The 22,892-nt window shown below is 42.4% G+C and overlaps 1 protein-coding gene across 1 annotated transcript in view; it reads right to left on the bottom strand.

Moving 5' to 3' along the window:
- The window catches only part of Slc4a4 (solute carrier family 4 member 4), a 178,948-nt gene that overhangs the window by 107,337 nt on the left and 48,719 nt on the right, over positions 1-22,892 (bottom strand). Inside the window, exon 4 of the mRNA XM_048364722.1 lies at positions 18,471-18,547. Within this exon, the coding sequence (XP_048220679.1) occupies positions 18,471-18,547 (77 nt within the window). The remainder of the gene's footprint in view (positions 1-18,470; positions 18,548-22,892) is intronic.

Raw genomic sequence — 22,892 nt, forward strand, 5'->3', positions numbered from 1 at the left:
TTACCTGCTCCAAGCCTTGAGGAAGGAGACTTGGGATATTCCTTATTCTGTCTCCCATGGGAAATTCCCTTTACCGGCATGACTGCCCTCCTCCCTGCCCTGCCCCTTAAATACTTAAATTCCTCTTGCGCTCCCTGAAACCAGGCCTTCTGGGAAGGGTAAGTCTGACGCTGACTCCCCTCTTCTTACATCTGAAACTGGACTGAACACACCGCCCTCACTGACTGATTTCTTAGGCCAGAAGTGCTTTACCGAGGATGCTGAAGTAGCCTATAAAAAGAAACCAGGGGGTACTCAGCGGGGCTTCGCTGGTCCCTTCCGTCACGGCCCACCATCAAGTGCTCAATAAACATTTGTTTAACAGGCAAAGTCTACATGATCACGACTACATTCTAGTGGCTCATACCTGTAATCCTAGCTACTCTGGGGACAGAGACTGGGAAGATCGTGGTTCAAAGCCAGGCCAGGCCAAAAATTGGTGAGGTACCTCTCCCGCCTTCCCCACCCCGCACCACCTCAAGCAATGATCCAAGCCTCACAGTTTACATCAGTAACCTCAGTTGCAAGGAACACAAAAAGAAGGATCATGTGACCCCTGGCCAATTCTGGCATAAATTTGAGATAAAACTTGGGAAAAAAATTAACTGAAGCAAAAAGTAACAGGGGCACGGTTCAAGTGGTAGAGCAACTGCCTAGAAAGCACAAGACTCTGAGTTCAAACCCAAGTATTGTTAATAAAAATCAGAAAGAATCGTCTATTACACACAACGAAAGAACCGAAGCTGTTCATACTCCTGATGCCCTCTAACATGAAAAGCAAATATTTCAGTAAGACTGTTGATTATGAGATCTACTGCTGAAAATTTAGCTGGCACCAAAAATATCTGTGCCCTAAAGTTTCCCTTTATTTAACCTACAGAACAGTTGCTAAGCCAACCACAGAGTTACCATCTATATTTAGCTTCCTCATCTACAGTGTAAGGATAATATGTCACATGTTACAGATAATATGTAAAAACTCCTCACACAGTGCCTGAAATAGCAGAGCAGATACTCAATGAATGGTAACAATAATTATGGCAGTACAGTTTTAATATAATCCTCTCAAAAATGGAAAGAGATGATTTGGTAAAATAAAACTTTCCATCTCCCAAAGGAATGCAGAAATATATAGATGAACCATTTAATTCAAAATAATTTCATTCACTTAAAATCCTGGGATTTTTAGGACCAAAAAAAAAAAAAATCCCTTTCTCCAGCTGGTATCACGGATGGAGCATGTATCCCAAGAGGGCGTGGCTCCTCCCTAGGTGGGTTAATGCTGCTAGATGTGCAGATGTGGGAATTTTAACTTGAGAAGGATGCAGAGTTGTACACTGTCATAAAGGCTTCAAAATCAGATGGACTAGAGGCTAGGTGGGTACAGGGATTTCAGTGGGCAAAAGGACAAAAGAAGCGCCCTTCCTCACGATCATGACGCCAAGGTCTCTGCATTTCCTTGGATCACACACGTGTCCTTGAATGACTGTGGAGCAGGGAACAGAAAACAACAAGACATGAGATGCGTGTTTCCCTAACTCTTGCTCTTCCTGTTAATAACAAAAAGAAAAGAAAAGAAAAAAAAACAGTACTTGTTAACAATCTTCCTGCTCCCATCCCCAAAAGAATTGTATCCTAAACACACGGTTTCTTTTCATGGCCTCAACCACCTCCAAGCTGCCAAGAGAAGAGAAAGCTTGCAGAGGAAACAACCAAATGAAGGCACACGGAACCACCACCACCACCACATCCAAGCAATTCACGGAGTGGGGCCAGCCACTTCCAGGAAAACTATAGTTTAGGAGGAAATGTTTTGTGTGTTACCTCTGCTACATGTATCCCAGTCAGGGGAGAGAAAGAAAGAAAGGAAAAACAGGCTGCTTTCAACAATGAGACGTTCCAGACATAAGATGGGAAGGCAGAACCATCAGGCTCGAACACCAAGCTCACCAAGCTCAGAGCTAGGGACTCAGGCCTTACACCTTCTGCTTCATCGCCCTTCACCTTCCTAAAGTTCTCTCCACCCAGAACAAAGAGGACAGAGCAGCAGTTCTTAGCGTTCTTGGAATTAGATGCCATTTTCCCCATCTTTACAAGTGCGGAGCATTGTCCGCCCACCTGCTGCGGGCTTGCCTGCCTGCCTTTGTCTTTTTCTCGTGCTCTTTCAGGTCTTCAAGCTTTTTTGCTGATTGTTAGTGTTCGGTCACTTGAGCCACCCCTTCAGTCCAGCATTTTGCTTGTTATTTGGATCTAGGCATTTCAAAGCCTTCTCTCTATGGTCTGGCTTGAAACGATGGTCTCCAGCCTCCTGATTCATTAGGTTTACAGGTATCAGCCGTCACCTCCACCCAGCAGACTACGTATTCTTCTAGCGGAGCGACCACGGTTTAGCTCCAATGGCCCTGACTATGGAAAAGCTTAAGGGCCATTGTATTAGGCAGTGCTGGAACTGAAAATCTACTTTAAAAAGGCCAAAACTCTGTTAGGACTTTAGCCTTTATATAACCTCATACTTAAAGACTTTTGTGACTCAAGAAATGGGAAAGGTCACAGCGAGCATAGGAAAGGACCTCCCTCCCCCTCCAGATATATACCGTCAGCAAAAATGCATTCCCCAGCTCGCTTCCAATTCCAGCATTCCGGAGCCAGCGCCGGCTCTCCGGAGACCCCCAAGAAGCTAACTGGGTGTTCAAGGTCCCAGTTGTGGGACAGAGCCGGTGCCCCTCCAGTGACCTCACCCACTCTTGCTGGCACCATGCCACTGGGACAGCAAACAATTAAATAATCACCCATTAAAATGCTTGAGAAGAAGTCAAATGGAGAAGCACTCTCTCTCAGCGCATCCCACGGGGCAACCAAACTCCACCTGGCGGGCTGACAAGCGTACATAACTCTGCCAGCCTTCTGAGCCGCTCTTTACTACTTGATAACTTGAATCAGAGAAAACACTGTCAATAAAAAGCCCATCGGGGGAGAGACCTTAGGGGCAGGGGACACACTCTATCGACTGGCCAATAGCCGCGACTTCTCTGAGAATCCACTCTGTCACCTGGGAGGCGGAGACCAGGTCCTTCCTGGACTGGGATATGCAAGAACCATATGGCTCTAGCAGAACACTTCAAACAGGCAGCTGTGCAGCTATAATTAAATCTGTAGTAGTCATGCTATTATTTATTGAGCAGATTTTTTTTTCTCATGTACCCTTCACTGAGGTTTCTGAGAATACAGACCAAATTAGAACAATGGAGAAAACCGAAGAAGCAGAAAAAGGGAACCAAAAGGAGAGCAAGTGCTGGCAGACGGGTAAGCAACAGCTACGCAGGGTCCCCCGAGAGCTTCTTCATCTCTCCCTGAGCGCTGAAGACATCCTGATTGCTTCACTGGCACAAACACCGAGCCCGAGACTCCTTACGCCTTTGCTCCAAGGTATACTGCAGCACCAAATCTCATATTCCATCCATTGGCATCACCACATCAGAAAAATGTTCAAAGAACGCAGAAACAGCCAGAGCTAATTTATGACTTAGCGTCTGTATTCCCAATACATGCTGCCCGCTTGCTTATTCTTGAACATTACAGTGACCAAAAAGACCAAAACAAAAAGCGATCAATTCAAGAACAAATTCAAATGTCAGCACTGCTCACTTTCTAATCCCGGGCAGACTTCATACTCCCTGCTCTGGGCAAGGACAACTAGCACCTAACGTTAACTACTGATTTGTCTTGAAGTCGACCATGACAAGCCCTCAGAATGCAGGGACTAGGTAGAGGCATGGTTCAGTGGTAGAGTGGCAGCCTTGAACCAAGGCAAGCCTAAGCCCTGGAATTCAAGCATTACACCCCCCCTCCCCAAAAAAGGTAGAGATTATAACCTGGTCATTATTGTCGTCTTGATCTCTAGTAGAGTGATTAGTATGAAGGACAGGCTCCTCTAATCCTAATTACTTAGGAGGTTGAGATCTGAGGATCACAGTTCAAAGCCAGCTCCAATAGGAAAGGCCATGAGACTCTTATCTCCCATGAATGACACAGCAAAAGCTGGAAGTGGCGCGGTGGCTCAAGTGGCAGAGTGCTAGCTTTGAGCACAAAGAGGCTCAGGAGTGCCCACGCCCTGAGTTTAAGCCCTGGGACCAGCAAAAAAAAAAAAAAGTCAGAAATAAATTAACAATAAAACTCCACTTTTCCTATGTAATTCACCCTTACATTGAAATAAAATTGCCCAATGAGATGTCTACCTACGGTTACAATTTTCTCTCTAGAGCACAATAAACATTCTCTCACTAGAAGACTACTTTCAAGAATGCCTGCCTTTGCTCCTAGCCTTCTCATCGCTGAAAGTTCTGGAGAGGTTATTTCAATTATTCTTCTAAATTATTGGCTTGTTAGAATCCAGGCGTCTCCCTATGCTAGCTAGCCACCTTACTTGTTACCGATAACACTACTTTTGAAGAGTCAAAGCCTGGCCAGGGGTTCATGGCTAATACTTGTAGCTACACGGGAGGCTGAGATTGGGGTGCAAAGCAAGCCAAGCCAAAGAAAAAGGAAAAAAGAAGTTTACAAGATCCTATCTCAACAGAAAAGGCTGCGCACAGTGGCACCCACATGTCATCCAGCTATGGTAAAAATCAAAAATAGTAGGATTACAGTCCAAGCTGGCCCAGACAAAAGGGAGACCCTACCGCAAAAACAAGCAGAGCAAAAGAGGAGGTGTTGTGTGGTAGAATGTCCTGAACTCTGGGATCACTATTAAAAAAAAAAATTCTAAACTTGATGAAAGCCATAAACTTGTCTAAATAAATTAACGCTTTTCCGCAGATACTTAGTAATTTCATGATTTCAACTTGCGTTGTTTACCATCATTCTTATGACATTCCTGTGGTTTCAAGTCTGCCAAGGCAAGGTACATATTGACTCTAGCATTTAAAATTAAGAGAGCTCACCTTGTAGGTTTTGTGACACGTGAAAATTGAATGCACACACATGGTGTCCTAATCCAGTTTGTTGATAAATCTGTCCAGCTCATTGCTCAAGCTACAGTGCTATGACACTAGACACCTTCTCCGCACTTATAGTGACTCTCAGCCAACACACGGAGTGTAATTGCTTATCTGGCTACAATGCCCTCACGGTCTCTCAGTCCCCAGTTTGGTGGAGAGCTTACTATCGATCATGAAGATCTATGGCTTCTCACCACAACTGAGTGTCCTGCTACAAAACCAAATGCAGGATATAAATACACTTAGGCTTTGTATTCGGTGCACATGGCAATGATTTAAGCCATAGGCTGGAAAGTTTTGTCTTTCTGTAACTTACCAACCAGTAAATAAACTAGCCTTTTCAGATAACATTCAATCTCTGTAACATTTAAAAAAAAAAACAACAAATCCAAACATTCACAGCTGGCCGCCAGTGGCCCACACCTGTAATCCTAGCTATTCAGGAGGCTGAGATTCGAGAATCTCAGTTCAAAGCCAGCCTGGGGAAGAAAAGTCTCTGTGAGACTCTTATCTCCAATAAACCATTCAAAACAAGCCAGAAGTGACTGTGTGGCTCAAGCGGTAGAGGGCTAGCCTTGAGCACAAAAAGACCTGGGAACAGCACCCAGACTGTTCAAGTCCAGGCCTGGCCAAAAAGAAAAAGAAAAAAAAATTCACATTTGTAAATTTGCCTTTGAAACGGAGTATGATGGTGTAACACCTGCAATCCTTGCACTCACGAGGCCGAGACAGGAGACTCATGAGGCTACCCTGGCCCTCAGAGTGAAACTGTCTCAAAGAGAAATCCTGCTTAAAAAAACGTTCAAGCCCCGCTCAGCTCGCTGCACACGCGAAAGCAAACGCTGCGGGCGGTGGCCGGGGAAGCCCAGCGCACCCGGAATCCTCTTCTCCGTGTCAGGGTGATGACAGATGAAACACTCCCTCCAAAGACCTTTGGGTCAAGCACATGAGCGGGACGAAGCTGAGTCGTCTGAACTACAATCTTAGGAGAAGCCACGCTCGGCAGTGCTTCGAGAGTGTTCCTGGGAAGGAGGTAGAGAGCCCAGCCCCTTCGCCTTCCTCATCTTATCTGTCCAGGTTCGCGCTACCACTGGTCCTCCCTCGTAGGAGTCCAAAAGCAAGAGGGCCGGTGGATCATCAACTCCCAGAACTGTGAGCCCAAATAACCCTTTCCTCTTGATAAGATAATTGTATCTGGTATCCGATAACAGAAAGCTACCACAAACAACACCACCAAAACCTAAAATAGGCGATTATTCGATGACAGTTGTCACTACATGGTGTACAGAAAGCTTGTGACAGCCTGTGCCAAGCTAGATGGGGGAGGCGCAGAACATTTCCCAGAAGAGGTCCACTTGCGGAGAACGTCAGTTGCCTCGACAGGAAGAACACAGAAGCCAAAGCGAATGCGGGTGGCCAAGGCACCCAAGCCAGGAAGGAGAACGCATGTCCGTGAAGGAAGACCGCTGCGTGTCCACAGTGAGTCCAACACGAAAGTCTCTGATGCTTACTTTGGAAAGAAATTTTAGGCAAGAGATTCCAAACTTTGAAGATCGTGTTAGGGGTCCAGGTTATAGCATAAAGGCAATCTGCAACCAATGACAGACACTGCTGTACACTCCCTTCAGTGGAAAAGCCCATCTTACACTTTCTATCTACCTCCATACTGCTGTCAGTGGGTGCTCTGATTTAAAAACCACACAATTTGCATGGATATATAGATAATTCTTAACATCTTATCATAAACTGGCCAGTGACTTGTTACTGATGACAAAGAGATATAACAACAGAATAAAATGTAGTCTGTACATGCCTATGGAATGATATAATATAGAACCAATTTAGTGTAGTATCTAGATTAACATATATTCCAATAAAAACAAAAACATACCAGTGTTGTATTTTGCTACTTTCTCTTGAACCACCCCAGAAAGCAGTGGCAAGAATTCTTTCTTAGAGATCATAGGTAACAAGGTGGGAAATTATCCCCCTGGTCTTTCTTCCATTCTAAAATGTCTCCCAGAAGACTGCCCTTTGCAAGTTCTAGAATTGTTCTTGCAATTTGGACTGCAATTTGAGGTGTTCTTGTTCACTCTTAAAACTATAGGTATAGATCATTACCATAAGGCTGTCCTGGTAATATAAACTACAAGAAAATGTGTGACACAGTTATAATGTAGACTATTATTAAATTCAAAAATAAATCCCATTCAGTGATTAATCCTTTCCAAGTCGGATCTGCTTTCTCCCTAATTTCACATTAATTCATGTCATTTAAAAAAAAATGAAGTAGCTGATGAGGGAGACTTATGTCTCCTAGGCTAGACAGGTAGACAGGAATTTTGTTTTTTAACTGGCAGACATACCATGTGACAGATAGCATGTGTCATCATGTTTCTTCCTCCTGGGCCTGGTTCCTACTAGACCCGTGAAAAGAACTGGACGAATGCATACACAACCCAGCGACACAATCAGCGCAAAGCCCAGGACCCCCTTCTGAGAGGACGCCACTGGACTCTCAAGTCTGGGACCCTCTCTTTGGAGAGTCTGCTCTCTACCTTTGCTTTCAATAACCTTGCTTTTCTATACGTCATTATCCTTCTGACTCTTAACTCTTTACCTGGTGGAGAAACAGACCCCTACTCCTTCCTAGACAGCTCCTGTCAACAGTAGACAATTCTACGGTGCACGGACTGAAATGTGCCATGAATGTAGCAATAACCGGGCCATCTTGCAATAGAACATCTTTCTGCACTGACAGCTGGCTTTCCCCATATAACCTTCAGACACAGTATGCTTTATTTTAAATAAGAAGAAAAAAGTGAGTGGTATTTTCTTTAAACTATGCCATCCAACCAAGTAAATATGTTCAGTCATTTTTTATTATAAGAAAATGAATAAATTGATCTTAACAAATGAAAAACAAACTGTATTTGAAATGTTAGCATTTTGTAAGTCAAAAAAAATTATGAATGTATGATCTGGGCAAGAATGCACATTTCAACTAGTTAACTTAATAAAACATGCTGCCAATGCCCTCGGGAAGCACAAACCTGTCACCGTTAGACACACTGCCAATGAACTCAGGACACAGCAACTTTTAAAGTTACCAGAACCAAAAAAGAATAAAGACAAACATAGTAGCTTGAGAAACCATTTTTCTCTGAGAAACTCTCCGTTATTTTCTTATCCTTTAAGCAGAGTCCTTACTCTTCCCAAACAGCCATCATAATCTTTACTATGGAAACTAACTCACAAGACTCCTGCCTGAGGGAAAATGGCATACAAATAAAAATAAATAACAAGCAACAAATTAGTGGTACTAATTAGTGGTCTTGAAGTAAACAAAAAGTAAAGTATAGCCTTTTAGGTCTGACAGAAATGTGCAAGTAATCACAATATGCTGACACACTTCAGTATAATGAGAGTAGAATAACATAGGGCAAAAGTTAAGAGTAGGAAATCCTAAAAAGCCAAATTAGCAAGGTAAATCTGAAAGACCAGTAATGAGATCTAAAATGAGATTGACTCTATCCCCCCTCATCTTACTAAAAAACAAAAGCAAAATTATCATGTTCATAAAGATATGAATAGCATTTAAATTGCATCAAACACTTTCCTTTTGCACAACAGCCCTGTGGAGAAATCAGGTCTGAGTGGATTATAATACTTCTCCTATGGATCAGAAAGGTCATAGGATTGAAGTTCAGAAGAGCTAAAGTGTAACTATGCTTATTGAATTCTCAATGATATTCCTGTGATAGGTTCAACAATAGTTGCTTTTCAACTTATTTTTTTTAAAGTTATGTGTATCTATCAGACCTAACAACCTAGAGGTGACTTTATTTATGGTTAGGCTGAATATATGAAATAATCTGAAAGTCAAAGAACTCTGAAATCTCAGCATAGCACAAATCAAGATTCATAAATCAAGTGAGTTCTAGTTCTCAATTGTCTACTGAGTTCACTGAACAACTAGCTCATCTAACCTGCCTTTGCTAATTTTATATGGGACTCTACGAATGGAATTAATACTGAAATACTATAATTTCATCCTATTGGGGGAGTTGGAGGCTCTTCTTTCAGAGGATTTGAAAAGATACAAACTTTTCCATTAATGGGGACAAGTCATTCCCTTGAACTATGGAAAAAACTGCAAACACTTGAATTCTAACTCATTTCTCCCACTTCTTACCTAACTACTTATGTAAGGAAAAAGTGTTTTATTTGGCTAACTCTTACATTATTTATGTTCTCTAAAATGGAAAGATATTTCCAAAGCCACTCATTTCTTGTTGATTGATGGCTGTGGCCCACACAGTTATGGTGTCGCTCACTGAACTGCTGCTATCCCCACACTGGAACCCCACCCCAGCTAGATCTAAACTCAAAGTCTGAAACCACATCTCACCCCCTCTTCTCACTGCCCCAACCCCACCCAGGTTTCAGACATACAATGTGGGGTCTTATAATCCATACAGCAGCAGAAATGTCCAACTCGTCATCGTAAGACTTCTAAGGATTTTCAGAAGTATTTTCATGACTAATTCTAGTCAGTACAATGTGCCGCTTGAAGGTAAGGCAAAGGAGAGAAGCGATCACCAGAAGTTATCAGTGGACACCTGATTCACTGTAGCTTCAAACCTAGAAGATACTAGAACCCTAGACATCAGAACTCTTTGTGTGTGCAGTACTGGGACTTGAAGTTAGAGCCCTGCGCTCCCTAGACAGGTACCTTACCGCTTGAGCCCCCAGTCCTTTTCATTGTTATGGGGCTCGTGCCACGCTAAGGCTGACCCAGACAACGTTCCTTCTGTTCACGCTTCCGGCAGAGCTGACAGGACAGGCGCATGCTGCTAGGACAGCTGTTTATTGGCTGAGATTAAAGCAAGACTTGACAAGACTTTGCCAGGATTGGTGTTAAACTCTTATCCTCCTAGCTTCCACCTTCGGAGTGGCTAGGACTGTAGGCCTGAGCTCCGTGCTTGGTTTAGGAAGAATTCTTCACACTGAGAAAGCACACAGCTCTCCTGCTTACATCAATGCTGCCTTTTAATATTGGACAAATCCGCTTCTCTAAATATCAGATTAGCCAATATATGTGAAGTAAATTTCAGAGTACCAATTCTGAGATGAAGCATTCGTGTAGGCAGGTGCCTAAACTCCGTTAGTAATGACTAATTATCCCTTACATAGGATAGATGCAATTGAAAGTCTTATCAATGTGATGCTTGTGTTACTAGCAGATAAGCCACTGAATGAACAACAGAGTCAATTTTGAAATGCAAAGCTTACCAAGCCTGCCTACCTAACAAATCAGTTCCTTTCTAACCCCTCACTGTGCGTGCATAAAGCACTGAGTAAGGAGGAATAACTTCTGGATATGATTACCACTGGCTTTTGGATTACGGAAACATTTTGCCACTGCCCCTTTAATATAGTGGCCAAAGAAAAAGAAGTATTGTTGTTTTCCTTTCAGTTCAGATCTGGGGAGGACAAGCAGATCATTGATGATAGCACAGGGTGAAATAAAGAGGCTCTGCTGAGGATTAAGATTGTGTGCTTTTGAGGAGGTTAAATAAGTCAATTCCCCTCTGGATCAACCAGACAAGTGGGCTGGAAACAGTAGGAAGTCCTTTCCTTTGTGAAGGGCAACAGCAACTTTAGCTAAGGCTCCCTCTTCACAGAAAGATCCATTCTGCAGACTCTCTTCAGGGGAACGGGGAATGAGCAAAGCCTGAAAAGATGTCCCATCCTGTAAAGGACAGTCCACTGATCCGTTAGCTCTCTAAGATGACAGCACTCCTTCAAAACTACAAGCAAAGCGCTTCCAGATAACTAGCTGGAGCCTGGACATCGATTCACTTAAAATTCTCTCGGGGAGAAGAGTCAGAAAAGGAAGGAGACTGACCCAGAGCCAAACTGCAAGTGTGTTGAAGAATGCTCCAAAGAGAACACTTGGCCAAGTCATCTTGCAATTTTTCTTTTTGCTCCAAATACTGACCACCAGGAAGGGTTCATGAGAAGAAGACATTGTTGGTTGCCAAGGGAATTCCCATAGAGCCTAAAAAGTTCCCCCAGCGCTGGGAAAGGCAGCCCCTTCCGTGGAAGCAGGAACACACACACAGGTAGCCAAGGCTGCGCCTATGAACTGTTCACCTCTTGACCCCACCTGGTGATCAGCTAGCTTGGGCCTTCAGTTAGGCCAAGAGAACAAACTGAGCTTTAATCTCTGTATTTTAAACTTTTTCAGAAAGTTCCAAAGTTAGCTGAAAGGCAGATACTTGTGATTTTTTTTTTTTTTTACTTGAAGGGAGTCCTTAAGCGTCTAGTAGAGTGAATCATAAAAACTCAAATTTGACTGTTGAACGGTATCTTAAATGTGAAGGTTTGTGAAGCGCTTAAGAGATACTGGACACAACTCACAACTGGTCTCTCTTTGGGGGAAACTAGTTGGATTTGCAACACATGGTAACCTAGTAATTGCCCTGAGGAAAAAATTTCTTCTCCAAAGTGAGTCAGGAAAGAATGCACACAATTACAATAAGGATATTTCTTAAAGGTTTCTTTGTAACTACAAACAATTGAAGATCATTATCATCAATTAGCAGAGGTTATTTTGTTATCTGATTGAGGTGTCCTTAAGAATAAGATAGGCAGGCATTGAAAAATCAATGTAATTAAGAGTCAAATGCATAGAAAGTAATGTAATAGGCGTTTGAAAGTGCATTACTCCATAAATACCTTGGGCTGTGGGCGTAGCTCAGTGTTATAATATCTGCTTACTTTCATGGCCCTGGGTTCAATTCCCTGGGATCCAGAATTGAGGATATGACAGGAAAATTTATGGGCCATAGATGGGACTAAAACACTCAATTGAAATCCTTTGTACTATCCCATCTTGAAAGCCAAACTACCACACCTGTAAGGATCAGACAAAGACAGCCAGCATTTTGCCTGCCTCCCTACTCCTTGCTATTGTTTGCAGTTTAGAACTAACTGGAGAGCCTAAACCACATAGAATTCCTCACCTCTGGTTGGCCTGCCTCTCTCTCCCCTTCATGACTACTTCTGACCATAGCTTACTTGAAAACTTTTGTTTGGTTGTTTTTGTTTTTTTACATTGTAAATCTTTCCAACCTTTGTGTCTTTGAACAGCTACCAAATACCTGTGATGAGAGCTGCTTCCTTTATTTTAACATCTATAAATACATGGCCTGCCTTTATTTTTATCAAAAAAAAAAAAGAATAAGATAGGCAGGCTAGGAATGTGGAGTAGTGGTAGAGTGCTCGCCTAGCATGAAGCCCTGGGTTCGATTCCTCAGAACCACATATATAGAAAAAGCCAGAAGTGGCGCTTTGGCTCAAGTGGTAGAGTGCTAGCCTTGAGCAAAAAGAAGCCAGGGACGGTGCTCAGGCCCTGAGTCCAAGTGCCAGGACTGGGGGGGTTGGGGGGGGGAGAAAGGGAAGAAGAGGAGGAGGAGGAGGAGGAGGAGGAGGAAGAGGAGGAGGAGGAGGAGGAGGAGGGTAGACAGACTTGGGTGATGTCAGCCACAGGAAAAAAAAACAACAAAAAAAAAGCCAACTTTGCTAGTCTCAATGGCCTATGCCTATTTACAGTGCCTCAGAATATTTAAATATTCTAATTAACTGCAAATGTAATGAACAATACACAGAAAGTATTTTAACAAGGAAATTCGTTTTTCTTTTCTTACTATACTTGTGTGGTACTACAGAATTTCCTTTGTTGATGGAATGTCTTCACATCTACAGCAAATATGTTAAGAAACTGGCTCTGTCGGGTGACTGTGCTCTGAATTTAGTACATTACGGTGCTCGTGCAATGCTTAAATATAGGACCAGCACCCGGCAATGCAGAACACTGGAAAATTCCTCCAGCCTATTGCCGAACATCCCCGGTGTGATCTTTTGAAAATGCAAATGAGAACCCGCAAGTGTCCAGGTAAAAAGCTGAAAATAGTGCCTCGTTGCACTTGGCATAGAATACCTAGACCCCCCTGGCTGCGCCCCTGACCTCATTCCCCGCCACACACCTGCTCCTTCTGCTCCCGCCGCGCGGGGCTGCCTTTTTCTGTTTTCGAATGCACCATCCACCTTCCTGCCCGAAGGCCTGTGTGTTTGCGTTTCTTTCCACCTAGAATCTTCTTCTCTCAGATCTCCTCCATGGCGAATCGTCTGTCTATGCCAGGTTTCTCCTGCTCCTTCGCGTCCTCCTCCTTGCCTTTAAGCATAGCGCTGTTTGAAGTTACCCGATTTCTTTGTTTACACATAGTTCTATCTCTTGCCCAGAACATGAAAGTCCCATCAAAAGATATCTGCTTCATGGAGCCTTACAACCTACTCCCAGGAATACGTTTCTAGCACGGAATGCAATTGGGGGATGAGTGAGTGGATTCAAGCCCCGGCTGCAAGCCCGATGAGGCAATCTGAAAGTTCAAACTCATGAAAGCTTCGCCAGGACGCAAAACCATACTTTCAAATTTCCTAAAAGACTCACCTCTTTTCAAGGCTGACACAGGACCTGTTTGTACATGAGCACTCGCTTTCTGATCCAGACAAATGACTTGCAGGAAAAGTATCTCTCCCTTTATAATAGGGGTGATTTTTAGACTGTCCCAATTTTACCACATGCAAAAATGTCAGTGCTTCTCAAGCCATCACCTGTTAGTAAAGGTTTAAGACAAGGGGACACGGCACAGGGTGAGAAAGGGGAGGAATATGAAGTCCAGTTTCTACTAGAGGGGAAATTAGGACGACAAAGATCAGTTTTGTGAATTATCTACGCAGGAACTGATCCTGTCTGAAAGGGGCCTGAGGAGAATCAACACACGGCTGGCCACACGAGTGCTCACTAACACACAGATGAAAGAAAGCTGGGGCGACGGAGCCATGGGAAGTTCAGAGAAATCATCAAGGCTGCAGCGTCTGAGGACACCTAAGGACTCCCACCAGGCCTTTGCGCTCAGGTTCTCATAGCTGGGACGCACACTTCTGACCAACGGTATTTCCTACTGAAGACAAGCACTACAGCCTGGGAAAGCATGGCCTTTCCCAGACACTGCCCCTCCCCCGAGAGCTGACCACCACCACCTAGGTTCAGCATGAATTACAGGGGTTTGGGCAGAGAGCCCAAATAGTACCTGCTTTGGCACTGTTCCATCACTATGGATATGAAATAGCCATTAATTCTACCAAAGCTTGCATGTGAGCCCCGTGATAGAGATAGAACTCCACAACCAGGAAAAAGTGATCTCAGCTAAAGCAGGGCTGATTCTCCCTTCTCTCGGGGTCTGTTCAAGGAAAGCATCCTGAGTCATCAATCACAGAATATTTCCTTCTAGATTTTGTTTTCCAAAGGTCATGGCTTAGGGATTGCACACACGTGGTTTATTGATTGCATTCTCTTACTCTCTGACAATTTGGGTTTCAATTCGGGTCTATTTCCGCATAAGACCAAGGCTTCAGAAATGTAACTCAAGGCATCTAAGTATATTTAAAGATAATAGACAGTGGGTGGTGCTAAATATTATTACAGTATACTTTATAAATTAATCATTAGCCAAAATCCACTAAGAAGCACATGTGCTAAATCTCAGATGAGCCTGTTAAACAATGGATGCCCTAAAACTGATAAGGACTTAGGAGATCTATGTGACTCCTACCAGGTATTTCTATGTTTACTGCATTTACTGAAATATTCAGGCTGCAATCGCACCTGAAGTTGCATGTAGTTCTGAGACAGTACTACAACATTGATAAGTCTGAAGAAAAAAAAAGATGACTCTTTGAAAGACATTGTACTGTTAAGTACAGTACATCTATAAGAGTTAAAGCTAAAAAGCACAATAATGAAAAAAAAACCCTTTATATTCTCTCATTTGACCCCATACTCACAGGAAAACTGGAATTAAAGATATTGCATTTGATGGGCACCTACTTCCCATGAATGCACATTTTGCAAATAACAGAAAAGGAATAAAAGATAGGAAAGGAACTCAACCTAAGGTACTCCAAGAAAACATATGGATAAGTGTGTATGTGTGTGTCCGTGTGTGTGTGTTAAACCACCATAGCAACAAAATAAAAGAGATTATTTACATCGATTTACAACTAGATGAGCTCCAGATGTATTTTCGAACCTTCTCTCCACAGGTGTTTTTCTGCTTAATAAGTATGACATTCAAGTCGGAATATTGGTGGAACACTGAATCACCTGAATTTTGGCTCTGCTCTTCATCTGCTATTAACTATTTTGAGCTATTTCCTAACCGGCAGCAGCTACTGAAATCCTTAGAACACAGGCTTGGAAGAACCAGAAAGAAAAAGGGCAGTCCACAGATTGGTTTCTTCTGTTTTCCTAAAACAGAATCTCATAAAAAAAAAAAAATGCCCTCAGATTTTGTCACTCTGTAGCTGTCACAAAGAGCCATTCTGTTCCTCTTCATAACTCTGACCATGAAAGCCGTCTATGCGACTGGGAAGTGATAGAGCTCCAGGAAGTCAGGAGACACCAGCGCAACTGCTCCGATTGGATGCAGGCAGAATCGTCAGTCAATCAGAGCCTCTGCTTGCAGTTAAGATGCGAGCTATTTGGGCCAACTTGGACAAGTATAGAGAATAAGTTTGACTTGACTGCCAAGCTCACTTCCAGGACATTGGCTAATTAATTATAAAAGTCTTTTTCAGAACAAATGTGAGCCTGGCAACCTTTTTCTTCCTACCCAGATGGAGGAAAAACAGGTTAAAAAAAACCAGTCCCAGGCTTCCCCAGGTTTCATCTCATTTGCAAGTCTACTTTTTTTCTCGCCCTCAAATGATCTGCGAGCCTTTATATTCACATCAGCTAAAAGAATAGGTTATAGAAAGTGGATCCACTAGTCTAAACGCCCCCTCTACCTTTGCTTGGAGAAGAAATGCTGGATCAGTTACAAAGTTCTTCCAGCTCTTTGGCAGAAAGCAAAATACCAGTTGCTTCTTCTTCTCGGGAAGAAAAACTCATTGGAATTACTGGCTACTGTAATGGTTACAAGTGAAAAGAATAATTGCTCTTATAATGGCGCATTCATCAACTTCCATTTGCTGACCTTGAAAACAAGAACGACACTAAATTAAATTGCGTGGCATCATGTTGACTAGAGCCATGGTAACTATGAGCTGCTAGTCACAGGCAATGAAGAATCCCATTTGAATGACCTCAAGCATACAAGTTCTAGAGCAAAGTCAACACTCCAAAATTGCAATATTCCTAAATTACTTCTTCCACTCCTAGAATCAAAATCATCTGCAATTTGTCCAGATACAGAAAGACCTAAGACAGTAAGATGTTTTCCTCCCCCAACTATGATCAGATTCCTGGCTAGCAGAGAGCTGTCCCTAGTAAGTCTTATTCAACAGTCTTACAACCAGCTTTTCCTAACCCTAATCTCTGTAGTGCCTTATTCAACTTAAAAACCCCTAGAAAACAAAACACAGATAATCAACACTGTTTGGTAATCAACACTGTTTGGTAAATACCAAATGGTATTCTAGTGGTCCATGTCTGTCACGAATCTATAGCCACATGACCTTCTTCATCCTTTCGGGGCGGGGGGGGGGGGGGAGATATAAGAAAAGAGAAGGGATCTATCAGGATTTAAACAAGGAGAAAACTGAACTTTATTTCAAAAGAAAGGTGAAGGGACATAATCAGTCCTGATCAAAACAGAGTCCTCTCTTCCGGAATCACAAGTTTAAAAAAAAAAAAATGAAGCTGAGGAGAATAACACTAGCTTTGAGAGGATCTTAAAAGTCCTACAGGAAGTTTTGAACTTAACTTGATAGGAAGCCATTATGAGTTTCTAAGCCACTTTAGAAAAATGAGGACAATAATGTGAAAAGTATATTAAATTGAGAGAGAATTGGAACAAGGGATTAGGTTCAAAGAGTCATCTAGCAATCCAGATCTCAAAGGATGAAAGTCCTATCCGATGATGGTGGAGAGAAGAAGGCAGAAAGGCTCCAAGAGGCATTTCACAAGGAAGAATGCAATTTCACCCTTCCTGTGCTTTTTAAAATTTACCAAGCCCGGTAAGCCTACGTCATTACTACAAGGGCTGCCAATTGAAGAGGAACACTGTCATCAATATTGCTTTTTTAGAAAAAAAAACCCAGCGAACTGTGAAAAGAATCTTCAAAGCAAGATTAAAAAGAGAGAAAGCAAGAAGGAATAAGGTCACAGAAATGATACACAATTAGCATGTCAAGCATGAAGCCAACTGACGTAAGTTATAAGAGTAAGAATCCAGATACTTGATTCTGCAAAGTGAAGCATTATTGCGGTCTGTCCCACACCTAGCCAGTCTCAAAGCAAGTACCAAACCCAAATCTTCTCGCTTTGTGTTTCCTGCTCCTTCCCCTATGTTCTGTGGAAGGAAACTGGGATTTCTATCATGTTTGAAACGGGCTACTTTTATTTCTCTGAAGCGTTCAGACTTGTTCTTTCTGTTTGGCACAGTTAAACTTAGGGCCTTGTGCTCACGAGGCAAGTACTCTTCCACTTGAACAAACTACACTCCAACCCTTTTGCTTTCGATATTGTTCACATAGGATCTCACACTTCTGCCCAGACCAGCCTCCAACTCCATTTCTTCTACCTCCATCAACCACACAGATAGGTGTCTACCACCACGGCCTGCTTTCCTTTTCAGATAAAGTCGCACTAATTGTTCCCAGGATGACCTTGAACCACAGACCTCCTGTCTTCATCTTTCAAATAGTTAGCATTATAGACATGTACCATCATGTCCAGCTAGAATGTTTTTCTTAAATCAGGAAGTATCCTTTCACAAATATCAACATGCTTCATTCTTAAAATGTAATATTCCACGGACACCTATCTAACTGGGGGAAAATGGCCCTGCTTTTTGCCCTGTACTCTTCCAAAGAAACCAAATGAAGGTTCAAAACTCCACTGCTGTCTGTTACAAATAGACTTACTAGATGTCCTAATAATCAAATGAACAGCTAGTGAGACAACTGTTACTACCTTCGCCTAAGCAGCCCCCCTCCCAAATTAACAACCACCAGCATTTATAAACCCTTCAGAATTTATCAAAACCACCTTTGCACAAATATTTCGTTTAATCACCACAATAAACCTAAGGTAGAAGTTTTACTGCCCGAGCCAACGAAATGCAGCCCCAAGGCTAAGTTGCTCAAGTCAGTGAATCACAAAGGCTGGGATCAAGGCTCACATTTTTCTCTTCTGACTCCAGATCCCAACACATCTTGCCGGCCTTCCCTCCAAGAAAGCGCAAGCCCCCTTCTACACATAATGGTCTTCTTCGTGGGAAGTGTCATCTTTAATCCTTTCTCAGTATCTATTAGATTCACATCCAGGTTGACATTTCAATCAGACAGGGATGTTTTGCTTACCTGGTCTTTCTCTGGCTTATCAGAAATGTCATTCAGACTGGAGGAAGTCAGATTCCTATGGGCCATGGCTGGGCTACCTGGAAAACACAAGTGAACTCTAATTAGACAGTTCTTCTCAAGAACACACACGTGGGCTGCATGCTTCGTGAACACTAACAGATGAGGATGGGAAGGATGATGGTGCTGTTTGACCACATTAGGATTCGCCTGAAGTATCCAGAGGTCAGGTTAGATACAAATAGGGCCAAATGAAAAGCATATTAAACCCCAAATACTTTCAATCATATTTCCTGGTTCTCTATCAAGGTAGGCGAAAGTTGGATAGAAACTTCTAGAACAATAAGCATAAAAATAAATTCTCTTACTTAGCCTACTTGGCTACTTTTCCTTCTCTGATGGCCTGCAAAGACCAGAGCCTTCCTCATTAGCTTCAGAGCTAGTCCCTACGCAAGGTTAGATTCCCCCACGTACGTACACTCCCTAGACATCCACAGTCCTTACTAGAATACCACTCAGGAAAGTCCAAATCGCCCGCTGCTTTCCTTTCCTTACAGGTAAGTTGATCATAAATAACACTCAGAATCCACTTCAGGCAGGGTTATTTAGGTTCTCTTTCTTTTCTGCACTTCCATGTGCCTGGCCTTCACATGCCAAACCCCTCCTTCGAGTCAAAGGAATATTACATGGCAACGAATCTTCCTGGTGCGACAGCAGCCGCAGGTAAGATTCATTGGGGATCCACCCAGTTGTTTCTGATCCTGTCATCATACACACAGAGAAGCAGCAGCTAGAGGAGCTACAGACCGCTTTCATGGGGGTCAGATTGATCAACAGAATACTGAACTTCTATTCTGCAGTTGGACCTGAAACTTCTGGGCTTACTAAGCAAAAGAGTAACTTTTCACAGCCAGGAAGCTTGCCACAACCCCTGCAGGTGCTGAGCAGTGCCTTCATTATTAATCCCCGGGGATCTGACTCAGGCTAGTCTTCACAGCAAGAGGACAAGGGTTGGAAAGAAGCCCTCAAGTCCAAGTGCAGCGCCACACGCGCTTTCAACCCCTTCGGTCGATTACAGGCTTCAACTTCTCCAGCTAGAAACTCCAACACATAATTTCACAAAAGACTAAAATCTACTCCTAATAAGTTAATGTCTATGTAACAGCAGCTCCTTATATAACATAATCGCCTTTAACTACTAGATCAGAAAAATCATAGTTTTCTGGGCAGGCAAGACAGGATATTTTCCACCCTGCTGCTTTTCATTGAGTAAGCATGGCCTAGATTGCTTAAAATCCTTTACCTGGTAGGATGCTTTATTGTAGGAAAATCTGAGCACAGGGCATTATTGAAAGGAAAGTATCTTTTTTAAAAAGTGCTTTATCCGCAAAATTAAAAGAAAAAACGTTAAGGGCCATATTTTATTCTTTGACCTGTTATAAATTGCTAATGCCTATTCCATACAGAAGACAACAGGTACGAACCTGAATGCTCCAAATGATGCTGAGATGGAAACTAATAGAAAATGGTTAATAGATAATTTTGTACTTCACATTTACAAACAAAAAAAAACCCAGTTATTTGGACTAGCTGGATGAAAGTTCTTGAATGAGTGGAAAAACCCTTTGAGTTGTATATTCCTGAAGCTAGCAAGTCTTAACAATTCTAACCATCCTTAAAGATAAAGTAGCTTGTATACAGGAATACTACACATCTACTTCTAAATATCCAATGAACTGTATGCAAGTAACAGTATTGAAACAATCTGAAAGCAGCTCTTCATTAGACAAATCAAATTTCTTGAGCAATAGCCCATACTTTTTGATTGATTTTGGAAGTATTTTGTAATCACTAGAAAGGTATATTACAGTCCAGGTCCTGTCCTAATTGCTGTAAAACCTGATAAGCAAAAGTCAAATAAATAAGGTCTTTATTATAATGGTAAACTGGATTGAGGTGGCAATCTGGCTAAGAAACCTCATATACTGTTTCCTCATTTCTTTCCTTTCTGAAAGACAGTTTCCATACAAACTGAAGCAGGAAGAGGCTGAAGGAAGGAAGGCATGGAAGCCAGGCGAGAATGACAAGTGATAAAAAAAAAAAATCAAATCCTAAACTTCATCTGATTTCCAATAATAAAAGTAATTGATATTAACAGCCTCATTAGCCTCTGATTTTGCAATATACCCTACAAGCTCAGAAGTCAACTCCAGGTAATTAAGATGATAGATTCTCCAATCTCTTCTCATCTCCCTCGCTATCAAACACATCATCCCCCTTCCCGGACACATTAAACCACACATACACAAAGGCTCCCAAACTGTTAACCAGTGGGTCCCCAAAAGAGGGGAAGGTACCAACTGTCAGCGTTCCATCATGGGGTACCATTTAGCAAAAATGCAAATCCTTTCTTTTTTCTTTTCTGTGCTTGGGGTTGGGGCTTGAATTCGGGGCCTAGATTGCCCTTAGCTTTTTTTTGGATCAAGGCTCTATCACTTGAACCACATCCACTCCCAGCATTTTGGCTGTTGATTGGAGATAAGAGGCTTCCCATTTTCCTTCCCAGGCTGGCTCTGAACCACTGCCCTCAGATCCCAGCCTCCTAAGTGGCTACCATTACATGCAAGAGCCACTGGCACCTGGCTAAGACTCGTGAGGTTCACGCCTGACAGACTCTGGGTATGGAGTGCACCAAATTAAGTGGTTCTGAAGTATGATAAAGATTGAGAGCCATTGTGCAAAATAAAAATCATCTTAATACAATGTGCCCCACTTGAAATCCGAGTTTTAATCAGCAAATACAGTTGGAGCGGGCAGAGGGTCAATTCCAACACCTTGTCTTCCACTAAGCAAGTGTCCCCAAACTCTCCTGCCCCATGTAAATCATTACTAATCTTTTTCTTTTTTTTTTTAACAGTCCTGGGGCTTGATCTCAGAACCTGCACTCTGTCCTTGAACCTCTATGTGCTCAAGGCTAACATTCTACCACTTTAGCCACAGCACCACTTCCAAGGTTACATTTTATTTTTGCCAGTCCTGGGGTTTGGACTCGGGGCCTGAGCACTGTCCCTGGCTTCTTTTTGCTCAAGGCTAGCACTCTGCCACTTCCATGTAAATCATTAAATTGGTATCACCACCACATCTATACACCCATACATAGACACACACACACACACACACACACACACACACACACACACACACCCCTACCATATTGGGTTTTGCCTCTAAAATCCTCATCTACAAAGCCAAATAAATAGGTTTGTTCTGGAAACTCACTGAATAGCTTTTTTTAGAAATATCTTACCCAAATCAAAGAAGACAGGGCAAGAGCCAAAATAGATTACAAACCAGATTATATGTGAGATTCAGAAATCTGTCTGTGGATTTTAACAAACCTGGGAAGGTGTTACACAACAGGCCCTGAACAACATTCTATTGTGAGCATTTGCACTGAACCTTGCATTAGGATAATGGGAATTGAGACATGGTATTAGGATAAAACAGTGCGTTGCATTTAGTTTCATCCTGTAATGTGAATCACAGCCCAGGACTGTTGAGTGAGCAGAAGGACTAGAGGACACGGTCGGTCAGCCCGTGGGCCACACAGGTGAGGGATGAGGGTACCTTAAAGTAAGCAAAGCACGGGACTTTTGGGGAGATGATGCCTCCTGCTATGCGACCATTCCTAGTCCCTTTCCATCACCAACCCAGGGCACACAAATGTCTTAAGACTGTTTTTGGTCCAAAGAAACTTTTCTTTTACAAGGTCTGATTTTAGAAATGAGGAGACCCAATCTTGAATGTACAGCCATAATTAATTTTCATGTCACTGTTTTTAGGCCATCAGAAAAAGAAAGCTTTGGGAAAATCACATTTTCAGGCAGGTTCACACAATCAAAAATGATTTCATTTTCAGAGTACCCATTTGGCAGGTACATACTGTTTCTATAAAAATTAATTACATTATGTACTGTTTGAAAAAAATCACTGTTCTTCTTCAGCATACATGTAGCAACTCAAAAAAATCCTTTGCAATTATATCTATCAGATGAAATAAGATGAAAAGACTGTACAGCATTAGGAAAAAATGATGTGTAAATGTTTATATAAAAATATAAGAATGTGGGGGCTCGGAATATGAATTAGTAGTAGAGTGCTTGCCTAGCATGCACAAAGCCCTGGGTTCGATTCCTCAGTACCACATATATAGAAAAAGCCAGAGGTGGCACTGTGGCTCAAGAGATAGAGTGCTAGCCTTGAGCAAAAAGGAAGCCAGGGACAGGGCTCAGGCCCTGAGTCCAAGACCCAGGACTGGCAAAATAAGTAAATAAAAAATAAACAAACATATAAGAATGTATGTAATACAATGATACAAACTTCCTAGCCCCAGATGCATTCCTTATGTCTCCATTATAAGCCATC

The sequence above is a fragment of the Perognathus longimembris genome, chromosome 16 (genome assembly GCF_023159225.1).
Source record: "Perognathus longimembris pacificus isolate PPM17 chromosome 16, ASM2315922v1, whole genome shotgun sequence".
Classification (NCBI taxonomy): Eukaryota; Metazoa; Chordata; class Mammalia; order Rodentia; family Heteromyidae; genus Perognathus; species Perognathus longimembris.